This window comes from Pyrus communis, chromosome 14 (assembly GCF_963583255.1).
Source record: "Pyrus communis chromosome 14, drPyrComm1.1, whole genome shotgun sequence".
Taxonomy (NCBI): Eukaryota; Viridiplantae; Streptophyta; class Magnoliopsida; order Rosales; family Rosaceae; genus Pyrus; species Pyrus communis.
In genome coordinates this window covers 22969778-22990496 of record NC_084816.1, presented here as the reverse complement: position 1 = coordinate 22990496, position 20719 = coordinate 22969778, and the positions used below count along the sequence as shown (strand labels likewise).

At 41.7% G+C, this 20719-nt stretch overlaps 1 protein-coding gene across 1 annotated transcript; it reads left to right on the top strand.

Annotated features, from left to right (window-relative positions):
• The first annotated feature begins 14995 nt into the window (after positions 1-14995).
• On the top strand, positions 14996-15589 carry LOC137714631 (uncharacterized). The gene has a single exon (XM_068453795.1). The coding sequence runs from the start codon at positions 14996-14998 to the stop codon at positions 15587-15589; it is 594 nt and encodes a 197-aa protein (XP_068309896.1).
• The last annotated feature ends 5130 nt before the right edge of the window (positions 15590-20719 follow it).

Genomic DNA, 20719 nt, shown 5'->3' with positions numbered 1-20719 from the left:
TGATTGTGGCTAGGAGAAAGCTGAAATGCCTCTGTAAGTCTTCCAAGCCCTTAGAAGGGGTGGATAACTGTGGCTTGTCACTAGTTATCCCGCTTTAAAAAAAAAAAAAAAAAAATCAAAATTAATCTCAAAGGTAATAAAACCAACAAATTCTCCTCAACAACATAACGCATCAATTAATGACTTTACAAAGATGAAATTTGTTAATGTAACATATATATTACAATTGGGTAAAAAACTTAAATGAATTTGGAAGAAGTAAAATTAGGCAGCTAGAGGTGGTGGAACGGCAAATGGTGATGGGGGATGGGTTAACTTTAGTTTAAAGTTGGGAGGTTGCAATGATTGGAGGTTGGGAGTTCTTAAATATAATTTGGGGATATTGAAAAGGACCGGGGTTCTCGAACTTTGTAAAAAAAACAGAGATATTTTAGTTTTTAAATCTTTTGTAATTACCTGGCTAAAAGACGTCGTTTCGGCTAGGTCTTTTAAAACAAAAATTAGAAACCTCTTCTTCTTCGTTATAAACATTGCTGCATGCCCATTCATAGAGGCAACAAGCCTTTCCACTGCACCTGCCCAAATTGTTGGAGGGTCCCTAAGTTCGATCACAAGTGTTTCTTCGGGCTTCTGCACGGTCCCTATATGGATCCGCCCATGGCAGCATCCCAATTTCACACACTTGTGCATGAGCATGTAGAAAATTGGACAACAGCAGATTGTTGGCTGCAATTGTACGATCGTTGGTCTTCAGTCGATGATATTGGATCCCTCTCGGTTATTTACCAGATTCTTGAATCTGATGAGCAAAAGGTGTTCTGTATTTCACATAGTCATTGCTTCTTCTCAGGTATGTTTTGGATCCCGAAAATTTGTGGAGATTGTTGTACAGTTCCTTTTATTTTGATAGGTTCAATTTTTTGTTGGTTATGTTTAACCCAAAAGTTAATGGTATATCCTGAATAATATTGCCCAGCCAGTGTCAAACCTTAAGATTCAATTTTTGAGCAAGAAACCTTTTTGGTTCTGAAAATGTCAGTAGAAATCTCATGTCTCCACTTGATCAGGTTGAACTGTCCCGAAGCAGCAATGCTAAGTTTACAATTAGCTCGTCAACATGCATCCAGCGATGATGAAAAGTTGGTTTATGAGGCGTGGATCTTATACGATACAGGCCATTGCGAGGAAGGGCTCCGGAAAGCAGATGAATCTATCAAAATTAAAAGATCCCTTGAGGCTTTCTTTTTGAAGGCCTATGCACTGACAGACTCTAGTCAGAATCCATCATCTTCATCGACTGTTGTATCCCTCCTCGAAGATGCCTTGAAGTGCCCATCGGGCAGGTTGCGTAAAGGTCAAGTAAGTATTTTTCAACCAAATCATGAAAATATACCTAACCCCACACTTAAAATTTGTCAAGTGAACTTCCTCTTTTACCCCTATTTGAATTAAGATGAGAAAAAGAAAATCCAACCATCCAATTATTTGCCGACAGCTAACCGCCTCACACACATCCACTCACATGGCACCACATTCTCTAAAGTTCTTCTTCTTGTTCGTATGAATTCTCTATAATTGATATCTGGTATCAATTGCCGAGACAATTAGTGCTTGTTGTACTTCTAATTTTTATTTTGTAATTGCATGTTTCTACAATTCTCTGCGAGTATATAACCCTAGAATTTGGGGATTTTCATTGCTTAATTGAAGTGAATGACTATTACATTCTTTTGTGTTTTTCATGGAAACGGGTTAGGGAGTTTGGGTGTTGGGACTCAGGGTGTTAGGGAAAAAAGGAGAAAGGTCGAAGATGTTGAGGAAAAAATTAGAGTACACAACTCTAACACAAGTGTTGGAGAGACAACACAAGTAAATATTACAACACACAAACTCTCAAAGACACTCTAGAAGCAATGACACTCACTCACTTTCTAGAGACAAACTTTAGACCACTCACACTCCTCATAAGACTACTCTTAGTTCTCACTCTCAGTTGGTTGGTTGCTTGATTACATCATAACATCACACACCTATTTATAGGGCATGCTTGCCGACTTATACTACCACTAGAATTTTCTAGTGCATTGATCACGCACACACATTTTTCCACCGACTTTGCTAAACCGACTTATCTAGTCGGTGACATTGGGCTCTTCCAATTTTAGCCATGGTTTGTGATGTTTCTAGATTCTACCACAAACAAAAACATTTTCTATATTTTCTTAAGCCTAAGGCAGTGAAGGCTTTTCCAACTTGCTACCTTCTTTGCTATAGTTTTCTAGCATATTCCCATTATAGAATCTTCTAGAGAAACCATACCTTCTTTGCTACAGTTCCTACAATCAAAGCAAAGAACAAGAACATCATCGCAGCAAGTGGGGATATTTCGGGCATCATAACCCGAAGTAAGGCAAGAGCTCTTTTTGCCGCGACTTCCGCCCCTGCATTAACTCTGTCAAAGGAACAAGAGCACCTGAGGCACGAGTCTGTGATCACCCTAGCCTCGCTAAAGGCGTCAAGAGGAGAGAGCCCGAGGAAATACTCAGAGTCCCTACTCTCCGACGTTGATTCGAGTGGCAGTACAACCATGCAAGTCATGACCACTGGAGCAACTTCAATCGAGGAACAGCTAGCTCAGATGAATGAAGCAATCGCAAAGCTCACACGGACTGTGGAAGAGAAAGACTTGCAGATTGCCGCACTTGTCAACCAACTAGATGCGCTGCCCGACGTGAAAGTCGACCCAAATGTTGGCCTATTAAAGAAAGAAGTCGACGAAAAAGAAAAGCCACCAGCGGAGAAAGTTGAAGAGAAGCCAAAGCTAGACCAAGCAACGGCTTTCATGGGATCTCTCTCTATCCAGCAACTACAGGAGATGATTGCAAGCACTATCAAGACACAGTACGAAGGAAGCTCACATGAGTCTGTACTGTACTCAAAGCCTTACTCCAAGAAGATTGATGCTTTGAAGATGCCAAGAGGTTATCAGCCCCCAAAATTCATGCAGTTCGATGGAAAAGGTAACCCAAAGCAACATGTCGCCCATTTCATTGAAACTTACAACAATGCTGGGACAGAGGGGGACTACCTTGTCAAACAGTTCGTTTGTTCGCTGAAAAGTAACGCTTTTGACTGGTACACTAACCTCGAACCTGAGTCTATCAACAGTTGGGACCAGCTAGAAAAGGAATTCATCAACCGTTTCTACAGCACTCGTCGTACTGTAAGCATGCTAGAGCTGACCAGTACGAAACAGTGGAAAGATGAACTTGTCGTCGACTACATAAATAGATGGCATTCTTTAAGTCTGGATTGCAAAGATAGGCTTTCTGAAACCTCTGCCATTGAGATGTGCGTTCAAGGCATGCACTGGGGATTACATTACATCCTCCAAGGCATAAAACCAAGAACATTCGAAGAGCTGGCAACTCGTTCCCACGACATGGAGCTGAGTATCGCTAATCACGGGAAAAATGAGCCGATTACTAACTTCAAGAAGGACAAAGTATTCGCCCTAAATATAGACAAGACTGGGAAGAAGCCCGCTAAGGAAGCTTTCACCGTCAACACTACCCCTATCAAGACCACCTCAGCGCCCATCAAGATCTCCTCCAAGAAGAAAGCGAAGGAGATAAAGACAAGTGAGCCTTCTCGCACCCAAGACAGATACAAGAGCACTTTGAGAGAGTTGGAACAGAAAACGTACCCTTTTCCTGACTCTGATATGGCTGCCATGTTAGATGACTTGCTGGAAAAAAAGGTGATTGAGCTACCCGAATGCAAGCGTCCTGAAGAAATGAATCGCACAAACGATCCTAGGTATTGCAAGTACCATCGTATTGTGAGCCATCATGTTGGCAAGTGCTTCGTTCTTAAAGAATTCATCATGAAGCTAGCACAACAAGGGCAAATTGAGCTCGACCTTGAGGACACAGCCGCAACGCATACCACTACAATTGCGTTTGGATCGTTTAATCATGTGCCTCTCCAAACGACACCTGACCATTCCCGTGAATGCTCAAGTTGCACGGCACCTCCTACACAACCATCACTGGAAGGAAGCGACCAAGATGCACATGCTGATGATGAAGAAGGATGGATATTGGTAACCTACAAAAAGACAAGGAAACCAAGACCACGAGTCATACAGCCAAAGGTGGAACAAAGAAGAAATCACCACGGCCGCAACAATGCGAAGCCTAAAAGAAACATAAAGCATGATAAGACAACATATGATGGGGAACCTATGGAGCAGGAGCCACGCATTCCCGTTTCCTTGCATGAGTACTTCCCGAATGACTTTTTCCAACAGTGCACTACTGTGGCCTGTCACATGGTTGAAGTAGAAATAGAAGAGCCCTCAAAAGGCAAAGTTATCGCCACTGAGGTAGAAAAGACCCTCACACCCGAAAAAGGTCTGCCAACACACTTTAGCATCGAGGAAGCGCTACCATTGCCAAAAAAGATACGAAGAGCACTAGCAGCAGTCCTGGCAGGTCCCGGCGACCACGAAGTGCGAGAAAGTAACGACGAAGGCTCGAAGCTTCAGCCACATGAATGTGCCACATGTTGTGCCACCCATGACGCAATTAACTTCACTGACGAAGACCTACTGCTGGGATCAAAACCTCACAACCGTCCTTTCTTCGTCTCAGGGTACGTAAGGGAATACAAAGTCAACCGCATGCTTGTGGATGGTGGGTCGGCCATAAGCATCATGCCAAAATCAACAATGACCATAATCGGCATCAAGGTGAATGAACTATCCCTGATCCGTCTGCTGATCCAGGGTTTTAACCAAGGAGGACAAAGAGCGATGGGCATGATCTGAGTAGAGATGACCATTGGTGAGCTCAAATCAAGCACGATATTCCACGTGATTGATGCAAGAACTTCCTACAGCCTGCTCTTAGGAAAACCTTGGATCCACGCAAATGGGGTAGTGCCGTCCACCCTTCACCAATGCCTAAAATTTTACCGAGAAGGAGTGAAGGTGATCCAAGGTGACACCAAGCCATTCACCGAAGCCGAATCACACTTTGCAGACGCCAAGTTCTACAGGGACGAAGACATGGTACCCGAAGTTCTTCCAGAAGAGATCAAATCCACGGGCAAAGCAGCACCTAAAAAGTAGGAGTGGCAAGCCATGCCTAAAAAGCAAAAAGAGCAGGCCGTGCCATCTTCAAGCAAAGACGGTGACGAGTTTGCTAAACCTGCAACAACCAAAGGGAGTAGGATGCCGTCAAAAGGACCGAACGCACCTATATTTCGGTATATCCCGATGTCAAGAAGAAAGAATAGTCAATCTCCATTCGAAACTGGAACAAGAAAAGCCGACACACAGTGGCACACGGATAATGTAAAGTTGCTCAAGACAAATGCAGTTTTGCCTCTGACACAGCTAGGGGGTGCTAAGGCCGCAAGACTACCACAAGGCTTCATAAAAGCTCTACCAAAGAAGGTGGAATCAAGCTTTCTTCCAACCAAGAGGACCGAGGAAGGTTTCGACCCAAACGCCTACAAACTCATGTCAAAAGCCGGGTACGACTTCGCTTCTTCTGAGGCGGCTGGAAAGAAGGTTTCAAACACTGTCAATGACAAAGAACGTAACCTCACCAAAACTCAAAAGAAGTTGAAGGAGCATGGTTACGGAGTTAACAACAACAAAGCCGGACTTGGCTTCACACCAAATGCACCCGTGAAGATTTCAAGCAAAGTGAAGAAAGCTAGCACTCAACACATCAGCGTGAGCATTGAACAAGACCAAAAAGAGCCTAAACCCGCCCCTTGGACGTCGGTCTTCGATAGGATGAGCCATTCAAGCTCCAGAATTTCAGTGCTTAATCGCATTGGTAGTCAAGACCGAACCTCTGTCTTCAAGAGGTTTAACGCGCCAACATCCCAAAGCTCTGTTTTTGAAAGGTTGTTAAAGCCTAAGAAACAAAGCAACACAGCTATCTCTCCCCTGCGACGATCAGCTTCGGAAAGATTTGAAGATAATGAGAAGCCTTTTGGAAAGAGGAAGGCAACACCAAAGGAAGAAAAGTTTGATGGGTTAGCAGAAAAAGGCGACGTTCGAAGCTTGATTCCTTCAAGGATGAAGCGCCAAGCAATCTAGAGGTCGACACAAAAGGACCACTGAAGGTAAGGAGGCGCATCATCGTCCACACTGGCAAATCTTCATGCCAACAAACCCAAAAGAACGGCACTGAAGATGAAATCCCTAAGAAAGATGTCACTTCTGGCTCTTTCGACTCAAAGTCTTCACCTCGACTGTTGGGGGCATGCTCCAAGTCAAGTGAAATTGAAGGATGGACTCATGTCACTCCAAAGAAACTGCACGAGAAACATATGTCTTCTCCACAAGTGCACCAATCAGAAAGGAGGGAAAGCAGCTTTCGCCAACCTCCAAAGCAATGTGAAAATGTTGAAGATAAGAAAATTTCAACACAAAGATCGTTCATGTGGGATCTTTTCTTCCTCGAAGACTTATTCAATTTCTCGATCAAGGCTCCTTGCTATGAAGATTGTGAGGAATGCCTTTCGAAGATCGCTTCGAAGAAATTGGACAAGCAGCAACCATCTTGTCCACAAGTTTATCAGTCGAAAAGGGGGCAAAACATCTCTTGTCAACCTCCAGAACAATGTGAAAGTGTTGGAGACAATGAAATTTCGACACAAAGATCGTCCATCCCCATCACAATGTGTGACCTCTTCCCAGAAGACTTCTTCAATTACTCGGTCAAGGCTCCTTCCTATGAAGATTGCGAGGAACGCCTCTCCCAGATCGCTTGACAAATCCACAACAACAACCAAAGCTCCTCGTTCGCACGAGCCTAAAAGGTGACAACAAACGCTCCTGGCCCGCAAGAGCATAAACTGTGTACGGCAAAATCATCATAAAAAAAATAAATAAATAAATAAATAAATAAAAAGAAAAAAAAAGAAAAAAAAAAGAAAAAAAAAGAAAGGAAATAACACATCTTGGTGATATATATGTTTTATCTGTATTTAGCACAATACACTGAATAAAATAAAGCATGTCCATTAATCTCCGAGAAATTATAAGTGCGTACAAAAAAAAAAAAAAAAAAAAAAAAGAAAAAAAGATGGAGCTTTCACAAAGGTTGTTCACGTGAAGGCCCACTACTTGGCAAAACTCCAGGAGCGGGAAGCATCGAAGATAGATCATTTGAGGCCTCAATACTTGGTGGAACGCTAGATGACGCATGAAAAATGTGCCTCTGGAAGAAAGCCGCAAGCCTTTGACGGTCACTTTGAATTCGATCTTCAGATTCTTGCAGCTGATCAAGCTTCCTCTTCATGCTCGTCGAATAATTATTTGCAAGCACGTGCAAACCTCTATTCTCGCGCTTAACCTGTTTGATCTCTTGTTTAAGATTTTCCACCTCCGCCATCAATGATTCAACTTGACGGGATCGAGCAAGTAGGCGTTGGCCCATGTTGGACACGGAGCCCGCACACTGAACACTGAGAGCTAGGGACTCTTGAACTGCCAACTCATCGGACCGTCCTGAAAGCAGCCTACTATATCTAGGAGTAAGGAGGTTCCTAGCTACTATTGTAGCTGTTGTTGCATCCTTCATCACGGAGTCTTCACCTGTAAGAGGGCCACTAGAAGATAAGAAAGACGGGCACCATACATTACCCTGACACGGCGCACCCGTATCACTGCTGAGACTCAAATCTAAGCAAATGTTAAATGGGTTAGCCATTTTCAAAGGTGTTAAAAGAGAAGGGTTGGATGAAGTAAAATCTCAAAGGGCCGTTAAAATAAAATACACCGGAGACGATTTTCACGAATGGGCACTCTTCAAAGTGTGCATGTTGGAGGTGATCGATACCTCTATAAAAGGAGAGGCGACACAACCACCGATTCAAAAAAATTGAAGAGACACCACTCTTCAAATCTTAAAAGCCGGAGTTTCCTGCGTAAAGTTCGGCAACGCTCTTCAAACACAATCTCGGCTTTTCAGATAACACGTGCAACTTTGTCAAAGATCTCTGACAAAGTTGAAAACACGTGGAGGTCATTATCCCAACTACCACACTTTTGCCGATAAGCGTGGGTGACAAAGCCGCATCCGCACTACTACTTGCCATTAAAATTTCTATATATGTCAACATTCATGGCAAGGCATACATCCAAAAACGCATGACTCTTCTTCTCGACCGAGAATGTAGCTCCAACCAAACCTCTCAACATGCTCAGTTTTCTTCTTCCCTTGAAAACACCTATTCAACCAAGTCTTCGAGAGCAAACGTATCCCATATCATCATGGGCGAAAGCAAAGGTATCTCATATCATGCTTTTTCCCTGTCTTTTCCTTTGCCCTTGTTCTCACCTGCCAAGACAAGGACAGAGAAAGCAATATGTCGGAACCTCCACTCAAACTTGCGCTGCCACCAAGAAGTGATGGTCCATTCAAATGCAAGGTTTGCATTCCACTCCTGTATCAGAGGACAAATACTACAAGAGAAGATGCCAAACCTACATAAGGAAATACCACTTCTGCAAAGGGAGCAAGTAAGGCAAGTGAAAATGATACATCGAAGCATGTGGAGACAAGCACAACAAATATATGTGCTGATTCATTCGCTGCTTCTTCAAAAGAAAAAGTATCTCATATCATCAAAGGCGAAAGCAAAGCGTTGCTCTCGAGTGCTCGTCTTTTACTGTTGGTGAGTCTTGAATTCCCTCAGCGCATACTTCAGGGCAGGCGACGGAGTGTCGGCTCTTTACACTAAAGCTGCCAAGCATAGATAAATTGTTGAGAAGTGATGCCTTGAAAGACCATTTAAAGGCAAAGGGTTGCGCACCACCTCGGCTATGTAAAAGAAACAAGCAAAGAAGAATGCGGTACAAGGAGCTGGAACAAACTGCTGGAGCACGACGCCTTCCCCTGCAGCACCATCCAGACAGAAGAGTTTAAGTCAAATCCAAGCTCGACATCATGGTTCTAATCAAAGAGCTCGAGAAGCCTCAACAACCCTCCGCTGGCGCCGTCACCAAAAAGTAAAGCCTCGTCGCGCAACGCCGTTAAATCGTCAACACTTCTTCAAAAACCAAAAGTATCTCATATCATGCTTTCTCCATGTCCTTCCCTTTGTCCTTGTTCTTACTCGCAGGGCAAAGAGAAAGAGAGCAATCAGCCGGCACTTGGAGTCAGTCTTCCGATCTGGAACCGACTACCTGGAATCTATTCCCTGGTTGCTTACCTAGCGTTGCTCTCGAGTAGTTATCTTCAACGGTTGATACACTTCCAGAGAAGGGACCACATCTGCTTGGAGAACAGCTAAGACAAGTGACAATGAAACATCAATCTTGTGGATCGTCAGCAAACGCAACAACTGCATATGCTGAGTCATCCTCTAACCCTCTTCAAATATGAATTGGAAAGATTGAACAAAGAAACAGGTCATCACCTCCACCTCGTGCTTGCCTGCCATGTGCCTGAATCCTGAAACCGCTCATGGTTCAATTTTCACTCAAGATCAAGCCTCGATGACCCTTGAAGAAATCACAAGTCCGATTCAAAATCAAGTGTTCACCACCCTTGAATCAAATTCAACTCCAGATAAAAGGAGTAAGTTCAGACCTTCGGAGGAGACCAAAAGAATCCTCCAGCCCAGTTCAAGATTAAGCCTGTGGAAAATCAACGATTGGAGGAAACCAGAAAATCTTCCAGTCGAACTCAAGATCAAGCCTCGATGGCCCTTGAAGAAATCACAAGTCCGATTCAAAATCAAGTGTTCACCACCCTTGAATCAAATTCAACTCCAGATAAAAGGAGTAAGTTCAGACCTTCGGAGGAGACCAAAAGAATCCTCCAGCCCAGTTCAAGATTAAGCCTGTGGAAAATCAACGATTGGAGGAAACCAGAAAATCTTCCAGTCGAACTCAAGATCAAGCCTCGATGGCCCTTGAAGAAATCACAAGTCCGATTCAAAATCAAGTGTTCACCACCCTTGAATCAAATTCAACTCCAGATAAAAGGAGTAAGTTCAGACCTTCGGAGGAGACCAAAAGAATCCTCCAGCCCAGTTCAAGATTAAGCCTGTGGAAAATCAACGATTGGAGGAAACCAGAAAATCTTCCAGTCGAACTCAAGATCAAGCCTCGATGGCCCTTGAAGAAATCACAAGTCCGATTCAAAATCAAGTGTTCACCACCCTTGAATCAAATTCAACTCCAGATAAAAGGAGTAAGTTCAGACCTTCGGAGGAGACCAAAAGAATCCTCCAGCCCAGTTCAAGATTAAGCCTGTGGAAAATCAACGAATAGAGGAAACCAGAAAATCTTCCAGTCGAACTCAAGATCAAGCCTCGATGACCCTTGAAGAAATCACAAGTCCGATTCAAAATCAAGTGTTCACCACCCTTGAATCAAATTCAACTCCAGATAAAAGGAGTAAGTTCAGACATTCGGAGGAGACCAAAAGAATCCTCCATCCCAGTTCAAGATTAAGCCTGTGGAAAATCAACGATTGGAGGAAACCAGAAAATCTTCCAGTCGAACTCAAGATCAAGCCTCGATGGCCCTTGAAGAAATCACAAGTCCGATTCAAAATCAAGTGTTCACCACCCTTGAATCAAATTAAACTCCAGATAAAAGGAGTAAGTTCAGACCTTCGGAGGAGACCAAAAGAATCCTCCAGCCCAGTTCAAGATTAAGCCTGTGGAAAATCAACGATTGGAGGAAACCAGAAAATCTTCCAGTCGAACTCAAGATCAAGCCTCGATGGCCCTTGAAGAAATCACAAGTCCGATTCAAAATCAAGTGTTCACCACCCTTGAATCAAATTCAACTCCAGATAAAAGGAGTAAGTTCAGACCTTCGGGGGAGACCAAAAGAATCCTCCAGCCCAGTTCAAGGTTAAGCCTGTGGAAAATCAACGATTGGAGGAAACCAGAAAATCTTCCAGTCGAACTCAAGATCAAGCCTCGATGGCCCTTGAAGAAATCACAAGTCCGATTCAAAATCAAGTGTTCACCACCCTTGAATCAAATTCAACTCCAGATAAAAGGAGTAAGTTCAGACCTTCGGGGGAGACCAAAAGAATCCTCCAGCCCAGTTCAAGATTAAGCATGTGGAAAATCAACGATTGGAGGAAACCAGAAAATCTTCCAGTCGAACTCAAGATCAAGCCTCGATGGCCCTTGAAGAAATCACAAGTCCGATTCAAAATCAAGTGTTCACCACCCTTGAATCAAATTCAACTCCAGATAAAAGGAGTAAGTTCAGATCTTCGGAGGAGACCAAAAGAATCCTCCAGCCCAGTTCAAGATTAAGCCTGTGGAAAATCAACGAATAGAGGAAACCAGAAAATCTTCCAGTCGAACTCAAGATCAAGCCTCGATGACCCTTGAAGAAATCACAAGTCCGATTCAAAATCAAGTGTTCACCACCCTTGAATCAAATTCAACTCCAGATAAAAGGAGTAAGTTCAGACATTCGGAGGAGACCAAAAGAATCCTCCATCCCAGTTCAAGATTAAGCCTGTGGAAAATCAACGATTGGAGGAAACCAGAAAATCTTCCAGTCGAACTCAAGATCAAGCCTCGATGGCCCTTGAAGAAATCACAAGTCCGATTCAAAATCAAGTGTTCACCACCCTTGAATCAAATTAAACTCCAGATAAAAGGAGTAAGTTCAGACCTTCGGAGGAGACCAAAAGAATCCTCCAGCCCAGTTCAAGATTAAGCCTGTGGAAAATCAACGATTGGAGGAAACCAGAAAATCTTCCAGTCGAACTCAAGATCAAGCCTCGATGGCCCTTGAAGAAATCACAAGTCCGATTCAAAATCAAGTGTTCACCACCCTTGAATCAAATTCAACTCCAGATAAAAGGAGTAAGTTCAGACCTTCGGGGGAGACCAAAAGAATCCTCCAGCCCAGTTCAAGGTTAAGCCTGTGGAAAATCAACGATTGGAGGAAACCAGAAAATCTTCCAGTCGAACTCAAGATCAAGCCTCGATGGCCCTTGAAGAAATCACAAGTCCGATTCAAAATCAAGTGTTCACCACCCTTGAATCAAATTCAACTCCAGATAAAAGGAGTAAGTTCAGACCTTCGGGGGAGACCAAAAGAATCCTCCAGCCCAGTTCAAGATTAAGCCTGTGGAAAATCAACGATTGGAGGAAACCAGAAAATCTTCCAGTCGAACTCAAGATCAAGCCTCGATGGCCCTTGAAGAAATTTCCAGCCCAATTCAAGATCAAGCATCGACGGCCCTTGGGTTGACATCTACATTAAGGGACTTCAAAACACATCTTCTACACGTGACAAGCACATGTCTACGACGCGCCTTGAAGTGGGGGCATTTGTAGACATCGAAATTTCAGTAAAATAAATGTTAACCAATGTATTAAAATTACAACATTTATTTACTTCACCAACCTCACACACTTACTTCACCCACAACATCCACTTACTTCACCTACAACCTCCACTTACTTCACCTATAACCTCCACTCACTTCACCTACAACCTCCACCCACTTCACCAAAAAAATGAATGGTGGTGATTCACTCTCAAAACTTATAAATAGGCTTCTCCATCAAGAGGAAGAAGAAAACCAATTCACAAATACATTTCTCTACACCCAAAATGGAAGAGAATACTCCCCACACATCCAAAATCCTTGAAGCTTTGAAACTCTAAAGCTCTCAAGCACCCAACCCCCAAATTCCCAAGAATCCCGAAGAATGGAGAAAGCACTCTTCGTTCTTCGTCAAATCCTTGAGGCAATTGTTCATCCAAGATCAAGCCCCGACGGCCCTTGGATCAACACATCCGATAACCTTCAAGATCAAGCCCCGAAGGCCCTTAAAGATCCGTTCATCCGTTCATCCTAAAAAAACCAATTCACAAATACATTTCTCTACTCCCAAAATGGAAGAGAATACTCCCCACACACACCAAAACCTTGAAGCCTTAAAGTTCTAAAGCTCTCAAGAAAATCCCGAAGGATCAAGAAAGCACTCTTCGTTCTTCGTCAAATCCTCCTTCAAGATTAAGCCCCAACGGCCCTTGAAGAACTCCCACCAACCTTCAAGATCAAGCTCAAAAGCCCTTGAAGAAATCCACACAACCATTATTCAAGATCAAGCCCCGACGGCCCTTGAAGAAAGTGTTCATCATTCATCATCCGTTCATCCTAAGATCAAGCCCCAACGGCCCTTTGGATTAACAACCTCAACAAATCCACACATCCAATCGTTCTTCAAGATTAAGCCCAAAAGCCTTGAAGATCCGCTCATCCATCAACCTTCAAGATCAAGCCCAAAAGCCCTTGAAGAAATCCACATAACCATTATTCAAGATCAAGCCCCGACGGCCCCTTGAAGAAAATGTTCATCATTCATCATCCGTTCATCCTAAGATCAAGCCCCAACGGCCCTTTGGATCAACAACCTCAACAAACCCATATACCCATCCTTCAAGATCAAGCCCAACGCCCCTTGAAGATCCATTCATCAACTGTTCATCCTTAGATCAAGCCCCGACGGCCCTTTGGATCAACAACTCATCCACAAACCTACACCCTACGAAGATAGAATCAGAGGACCAAATTTGAGAGAGATCGTAACCCCAAAATCATTAAACACAAAAATATTATTTTTGTACACGTATTCTTGTTTCTTGTTTCAGGAATCTTTCGTGTTTACAGAAACCATGCATGTTTGAACTAGACCAATCTAGTTCTTTTGTACCGACTGATCTTAATGGGCTGGTGTTGATCTTTAACAGAAGATACTATGTTGATGGGGTTGAGGGATGGGTGCTCGTCGAACGATGTTTGGTGTTTCTTTTTGTTTTTTGGGTGGGGCGGCTTCAGAAATATGAGGACAAAGCTGAAATTTTTGAGGAATTTTTTGGATGTGGGGTGGATTTATAACATTCTGGGGTGTGTATAAAACAGCATACTTATTGAAATCTCTCGCATCATCGCCTCATGCGCCTGGGGAGTGATCTTCTTCCATGTAGGGGCGAGCACAGGGCACTTGGTGCAAATGATGGATCCCATGTTGTGAGTCAACAGACTGTTGACTTTGATGTCCGCTCACCGATGAAGTGGGTGGCAAACGACCATGATCTTATGTTGAGATACGCGGATGATCCGGTTCGAGGACAAGCATCTACAGATCTCCCGCACTTTGACTTTCTTCCCACCCTCGACTAGGAGTTCTCCATCACCCAAAGGTGAAAGGCCCGCCGAATCAGCATCGGCCTCCGCGACGTCAACATGGGGGTTGGGGCCGCCACAATGCCGTGCGGTCTCCACTATGACTATGCCAGGCAGATCGGGGCTCCCGGACTGATGAAGCGATGGAGTGGGCATGGCTACCGTGGTATCTCTGCCGCTGGGTCACTCTAACCCGAACCCGAGGAGCGGGTAGCGCTAACGATCAACCGCGATGATATTTGTGGAATAAAAAAATAAAAATAAAACACACACACACACACACACAAAAGAAACACTAATTTATAATACATTATTTCATAAAATTCATATAAAACTACCAATTCGTGCTTCCGAATATCTATACAAATATTCATCCCATGAGGGCAACGATGAGGCAACGCCATACAACATAAATTTACACGAATTCGGCACGGATGACGTCTATCGGCATCTCTCGGTTCAAAGGCGTCAAGTATGACACAAGGCCTTACCTTACCACGGGAATGACGACGTCAATTTGAGTATTCCAGTAATACTAGAGATCCAAACCCAGATTCTAAAGTCAAAAGCTTATGAAGGAAAACTGCTTTAGTTGGATCGTAGTAATCGAGCTTAAGGCACAAAAAATAAATACGATTTATCTAGAAATAATGAATTGTAAGGATCAAAATCTAAAGCACCCTTTTTTTTATTACCGCTTTACTGAGGAGACAGTGGAGAAAACCCTTGAAATGAGGAATATGGAAACACCCTTTTTGATTGCCGCAAAAAATGGTGCGACTGAAATGGTGGAGAAGATCCTTGAAACTTTTCCGATGGCCATCCATGCAGGGGGAAAGAACGTGGTATTGTTAGCTGCAGAGAACAGGTTTCTATTTGTGATTCTTGATACTTCTGAGTACTGCTTGGAGGTGGGTAGCGTTATCACCACGGTCGCCTTTGCCACTGGTACTGCATTTCCAGGGGGCATCAGAGAGGCTACTGGCACTCCAATCCTTGAAAACCAGGCAGCTTTTGAGGTGTTTGCCATCTCATCTCTCCTTGCGCTGCGCTCCTCCGTCACGTCCATGGCCATATTCCTGTCCATCCTGCTGTCCCGGCTCCCCGAATGGGCTTTTGGAAAGGAGCTGCCTATCAAGTATTTAGTGGGCTTAACAACGCTCTTCTTGTCCATCATTTCGATGGTGGTTTCATTTTGCGCCGGACATTTCTTCATGCTAAAGGATAAGCTCAAATACTCTGCCGTGCCAGTTTATGCAATCGCCTGCATGCCTCTGGCTTCTTTCGCTATCATCCAGCTTCCACACTATTGTAATCTAATATATATGATCTTTAAAACGGTTCCATACATCCATCGCGAGGCCGAGGCTACAGAGTAGGATATTCTTCTAGTTTGTGTACAATGAGAAATGTCTCATTAAATTAATGTATCTAAGGAGCCAAATATTTTTCGGGTTTTTCTATGACTTGGTCAACTGAGTATATGCAATTAAATTTTGAAATTTAGAGATCGACTCTAATGAAGTCCAGACTTGTTTCTATTCATTTCATAATTTAGTTGGTGTTTTTTAGAACTTAGAAGCCGACCCTATATTTAGAGTCTACGCTTTTTCCAATTCTACAAAGACTTACATTTCTACACTCTCTCGTCCGTAGAGAAAAGCACATTGTTGAAGATATTTCAACCACACTTCTTTTACACGACTCCCTTACTTGGAGGAGATTAACACTCTCTTTCCAACTAAAGGTGGTAGATGTGGCCTCTTCGAGACCAAGCATTTGTCTTCGTGATTTGTATTAATATTAATACAAGTTTAACATTAATATTTCAACACACGTTGCTAACTACTTGTAAATCCCGGGAAGGGGCACATCAACTGCGTACCAAAGCTACCCAGAACCTCTTTCTTGAAAGTAAATCTGTGGCAGCATCAAATACTCGTAGTGCAAGAAAAGTCATTCCAAATCATGTTCAGTGGGTGATTGTTGTGCAAGAATAGCACCATAACAATTGGAAAAACACAAGCTAACCCACAAGAAACATATCAAAACGAAATCCAAGAACAAAATAGAAAAGATACCAAGATTTAACGAGGTTCCTTAATAGTCAACGTAATTGGAGCCTATCCTCGTAACAGTAAGAGCTCACCCAACAATCCAGTATCAACCAAATGAGAGTGTTTACAAAGTGCTTTTGGAAATCTCACAACCTGAAAGTTCAATACACTTAATAGCTTCACACATCAAACAAACAAATAAAGAAAGAAATATAACGATTAATTCTCTCTATACAAAGCTCAAAGCTAATACAACAACCACAACTTTGATGGGGTGATTGACAACAAAGAGGGGAGCAGCACTCTTTCTTTTATTAAAAAATGCCGGCTGCTAGCCTGCTTCTCTGTTCACTCTTCAGAATCTGAAATCATAAAGCTTGCTGCCTTGTATATTGAAGATGCTACCATAATACCCTAGTCACTCATGTGGCTTTCACATAGGTAGATAAGACGCATCTAACATTGGGCTGCTGGGTCAACTAAAGGCCCACTATAATTAGGCCATAAATTCAACAATGATATTTTCATGTCCGTTTGAATGGTCATTATTAGACTCTAAGGGTGCTTTGTTTGCCGTTATTAAGTTTTACTCGACTAGATTAGATTAAGATTTAGTGTGTTCTTGTGTTTGTTGACAGCAGGGACTAAACTTTAAAACAATATCGGCAATGTTGTTGGTGACAATTTTGATGTGCAATCCTTATACACAAAAAGTAAAGAGGTTAGTCCGAAAATTACGTAGTTATAGTCTCGAAATAAGTATCTTCTTTTGGAACTATTGTATAGAAGTTAAACCTGGTTACTTACTAGAATAATTATGAACACAAACGTTATTAGTAACTACACATAGCAGGTTGAGAGAACACTATTATTAGCTTCTAGCATTTGCCCAACAAAAAGAAATGGCTTCTATCACGGATGACGATATGAGGAGTATGAACATGGAGGAGCTGAAGAAATATTTGTTCAACATCAGCAAGTTCTGCAGAGCATTTATTCGTTCCGAAAGATAAAGCTCAAGTACGATGCGTTTCCAGTTTATGCAATCACTTGCTTTTCTGTTGCCCCTTTTGGTACAGTTTATATTCCTGGCTATGTTGATCTCATCCGGTGGACTGCTTTTAAAAAGATTCCACAGCGGCGTTCCCACAGTATCCACTCCTGAAGGCTTTATTTATGTATACATGCCCTTTATCCAAAGGGAGATCTCTTCTTCTTTTTTTTTTTTTTTTTTTTTTTTTGGTAAAAATGAGGACTAGTTTTAGGGTCTATTCCATATTGAATTTTAACGATCTAAACTGTTTATTTTTTAAGTTGCACTTTATAGATCATTCTTGCATTGTATTAGTCACATCGGAAATGTTTGAGGAATCTAATTGAGTTCAAAAAACTTAATGAATATTATGTTCTAAAAAACATTAAAATTTCATCATGACAATCAAATGAGTAAATGGCTTCTAATTGAATTGATTTTTTGCAAGGTTGATCGATGGATAAAGACTTGAAAAATAGACTGTTCGGATCGTTCAATGTTGATGTATAATGAGCTCCATAACTAGTCCTTGTTTTTTTTTTTTTTTTTTTTTTCCTTTCTAAACGAGATTCCTTTAGATAAAGGCTCAGTTCACCGACGCTTTATCCAAAGGAATTCTCATTTTTTTTGGTAAATATGGGGTATAGTTGTGGAGCTCACTCCATATTGAACTTTAACGATCCAAACCTTATATTTTTTTTAAGTTGCACTTTATATATCATGCTTGCAAAATACCCTGCCACGTCATCACATTCAGTTAGTTTTTTTACAATATTGACGCAATCTCGTCAAGTGGAGCAAAAATTGAGTTTTAGAATGCAAAGTTGTGATATTTTTGTTTCACAGGAAAATAAAATTAAATTCGAGTTTCACGAGGCATATAAAAAAATAAGCTAAGAAAAAGTATCCAATACTTGTATTGCAAAAAGCAGTCATTCCAAAATGAAGCTAAGTGGGAGTTCTTGTCCAGTTCTAAGATGAATCAAATGATCATTTAAGATGCCTTGCAGCTTTGGTTTTCTAGTCCAGCTGGTAACCTCAAAATGCATAGAGCAGAGAACATTTATGAAACAGGTGTACTTCTGATTGTAAGAGTAAAGTGTGAAGGGTAGAGATAACTGGCCAAAAGGAAAGGGCAAACAATGACTAAACTTACAATTCGCCATAAAAGTTGAGAAGTGTAAAGTGTAGAGAAATATTACTAACTAGCTAAATTAAAAGGAATAACAGTTAAAGGGATAGCACTGCAACAAAAAAGGCCACTATCCGGGTAATGTGTGTATAAGGGACTGTCATCCGTCCCAAACAATATATCTGCAAAGCAAAACAAAGGACAATCAGACACATCCCCAAATCAGTTCCTGCTAACACAGGATCCAAATATCCCCAAAGTTATAACTTGTTTCTTTTGGGGTGATTAAAAGGACTAAACCCTTGCTAGATTCCAGCAACATGAAAAGGCCATATGGGCAATCAGAAGCATACAAGCTTACTTGAGATCCAAGTCCTGTAGACTCCATCTTAGAGATATGCTGCAAAAACAAGCTTTAGGTCTTCTTTTGGTAAGAACTAAAATTGTAGGATATTTACCAGTTAGGGCCTGGGTTGAAAATAATAGGGACACAGCACACAAACATCGGTGTTAGTTGTCAGTAAACTATAGTAGGAAGAGATTAACAAACATGGCTTTTACCATGAACACCGTGACTAACATTGACACGGAGGACATCAAGAAATACTTGTTCAAAATCATCATGAAAAGCCAATGGAAAGAAGTTGTTCAAATTTATACGCATGAGCATCAAGCTCACAAGACAAGGATCACAATGAGAGGTGACACATCATTGCACGTAGCAGTGTCCAATGGCCAAGAAGAACATGTTGAAAAACTAGTAAAACTGATTACTATAGAGGAGCTTCAAACTCGAAATGAGAGAGTAAATACCCCTCTCCACTTAGCAGCATCGATGGGGAATGTGAGAATGAGTAAGTGCTTGTCAAAGATTATCCATCTTTGGTCGGTGTTCATAACAAAGATAATGAGGCTCCTTTGTTCTTGGCTGCTCTCCATGGTAGGAAAGATGTCATCTTATGCCTGCACCACATCTATACGCCTACCCTTGATGAACCTCAGAAACGCTACAAGATCTGTGGGAGGACGGATGGTGAGACTATCTTGCATTGTGCAATGGATGGCGAATACAGATTGTTAGTTCATGAACTATCACTTACAAATTGTTGATTTCATCCCTACTATTATATTCAAAGCTATTTTATTCAATTTTTCGTCAACTTAAGTCACTTGACACACTTTAGAGTGTAATACCATCATTTTCTCGCCTATAAGTCTTAACATTTTATATATGTTGCGAATCTAACATCTAATTTACCCTTCAAAGTTAACTCCATACACTATTCTTTATGAAAAATTACCAATCCAACCCTCCAATGTGTATCACATGCAAACAACGTGACTTAAACCGACGAAAAATTAGATATAGTAGCTTTGAATATAATATTAGAGATGTAATTGGCAAATTATTATAATTCAAGGACTAATTTTTCGAAAAAAAAAAAATAGTTGAATGACCTAATTTTCACTTAGGTGATAGTTAAAGAACTAAATTGGTAATTAACCGTAAAAAATAAGTAATGTACCGTTTTAAGATATAACTCCACACATTGGTCCATTAGACCTCCTCCAACTTAGGTTTGTTCCGTAGTCGCCCGTGGTCTCATGGTTAGTGTTTCTTCAATTGCCGTGATGAGTGGGATTGTTTTTCCCGACATGCCTTCATCGGTAGAGAGTGGGATTGGGTGGATAAGACAGCATTTTCAAGGTATATATGTTGAAGTAGAAATGAAAAAACTGTGACGAATTTGGAGGTAGGAGATAGACTAAGCAGGAAGAAAATTTATCATATTCCAATCTTCCCCAAAATAATAGGATTAAAAGTGAGAAGTTTCCTTTATGTTAATCCATTAAAATAAAAAAAAATCATTCTCCTCTACTTTCAATAACAAACGAGGTTGCAGTTTGTAAAAACCTCAACATGCTACAATACTTCACCCCACACAATAAAGAGGGAATAACCGTATAGAGATATTCACCAAAACCCATATTTTGACAGAAAAAAGAGGTGAATGGTTCACCAACACCTCCATTGCGGCCTCCCTCATCGCCAGCCGCCAGGTCAACCAATGTTCCCGTTGCCATCAAAGAGGACGGCCGCAAACCAACCCTAAGATACCAGCCAGCTTACGACGTGTTCGTAATCATTAGGGATGGGTAAAATACCCACGAGTATGGATAACCGTGGTTAACCGTCCATTTAAAACTCACAGTCATGGTTATGGATAACTGTTTAAATAAATAAATTGTTATATGTATAACAATTTACCAATGAAATTTAAATGGA

Bases quoted from the DNA above. Each gene is read 5' to 3' on its own strand.
- LOC137714631 (XM_068453795.1), top strand. From the start codon at position 14,996: ATGGTGGAGAAGATCCTTGAAACTTTTCCGATGGCCATCCATGCAGGG.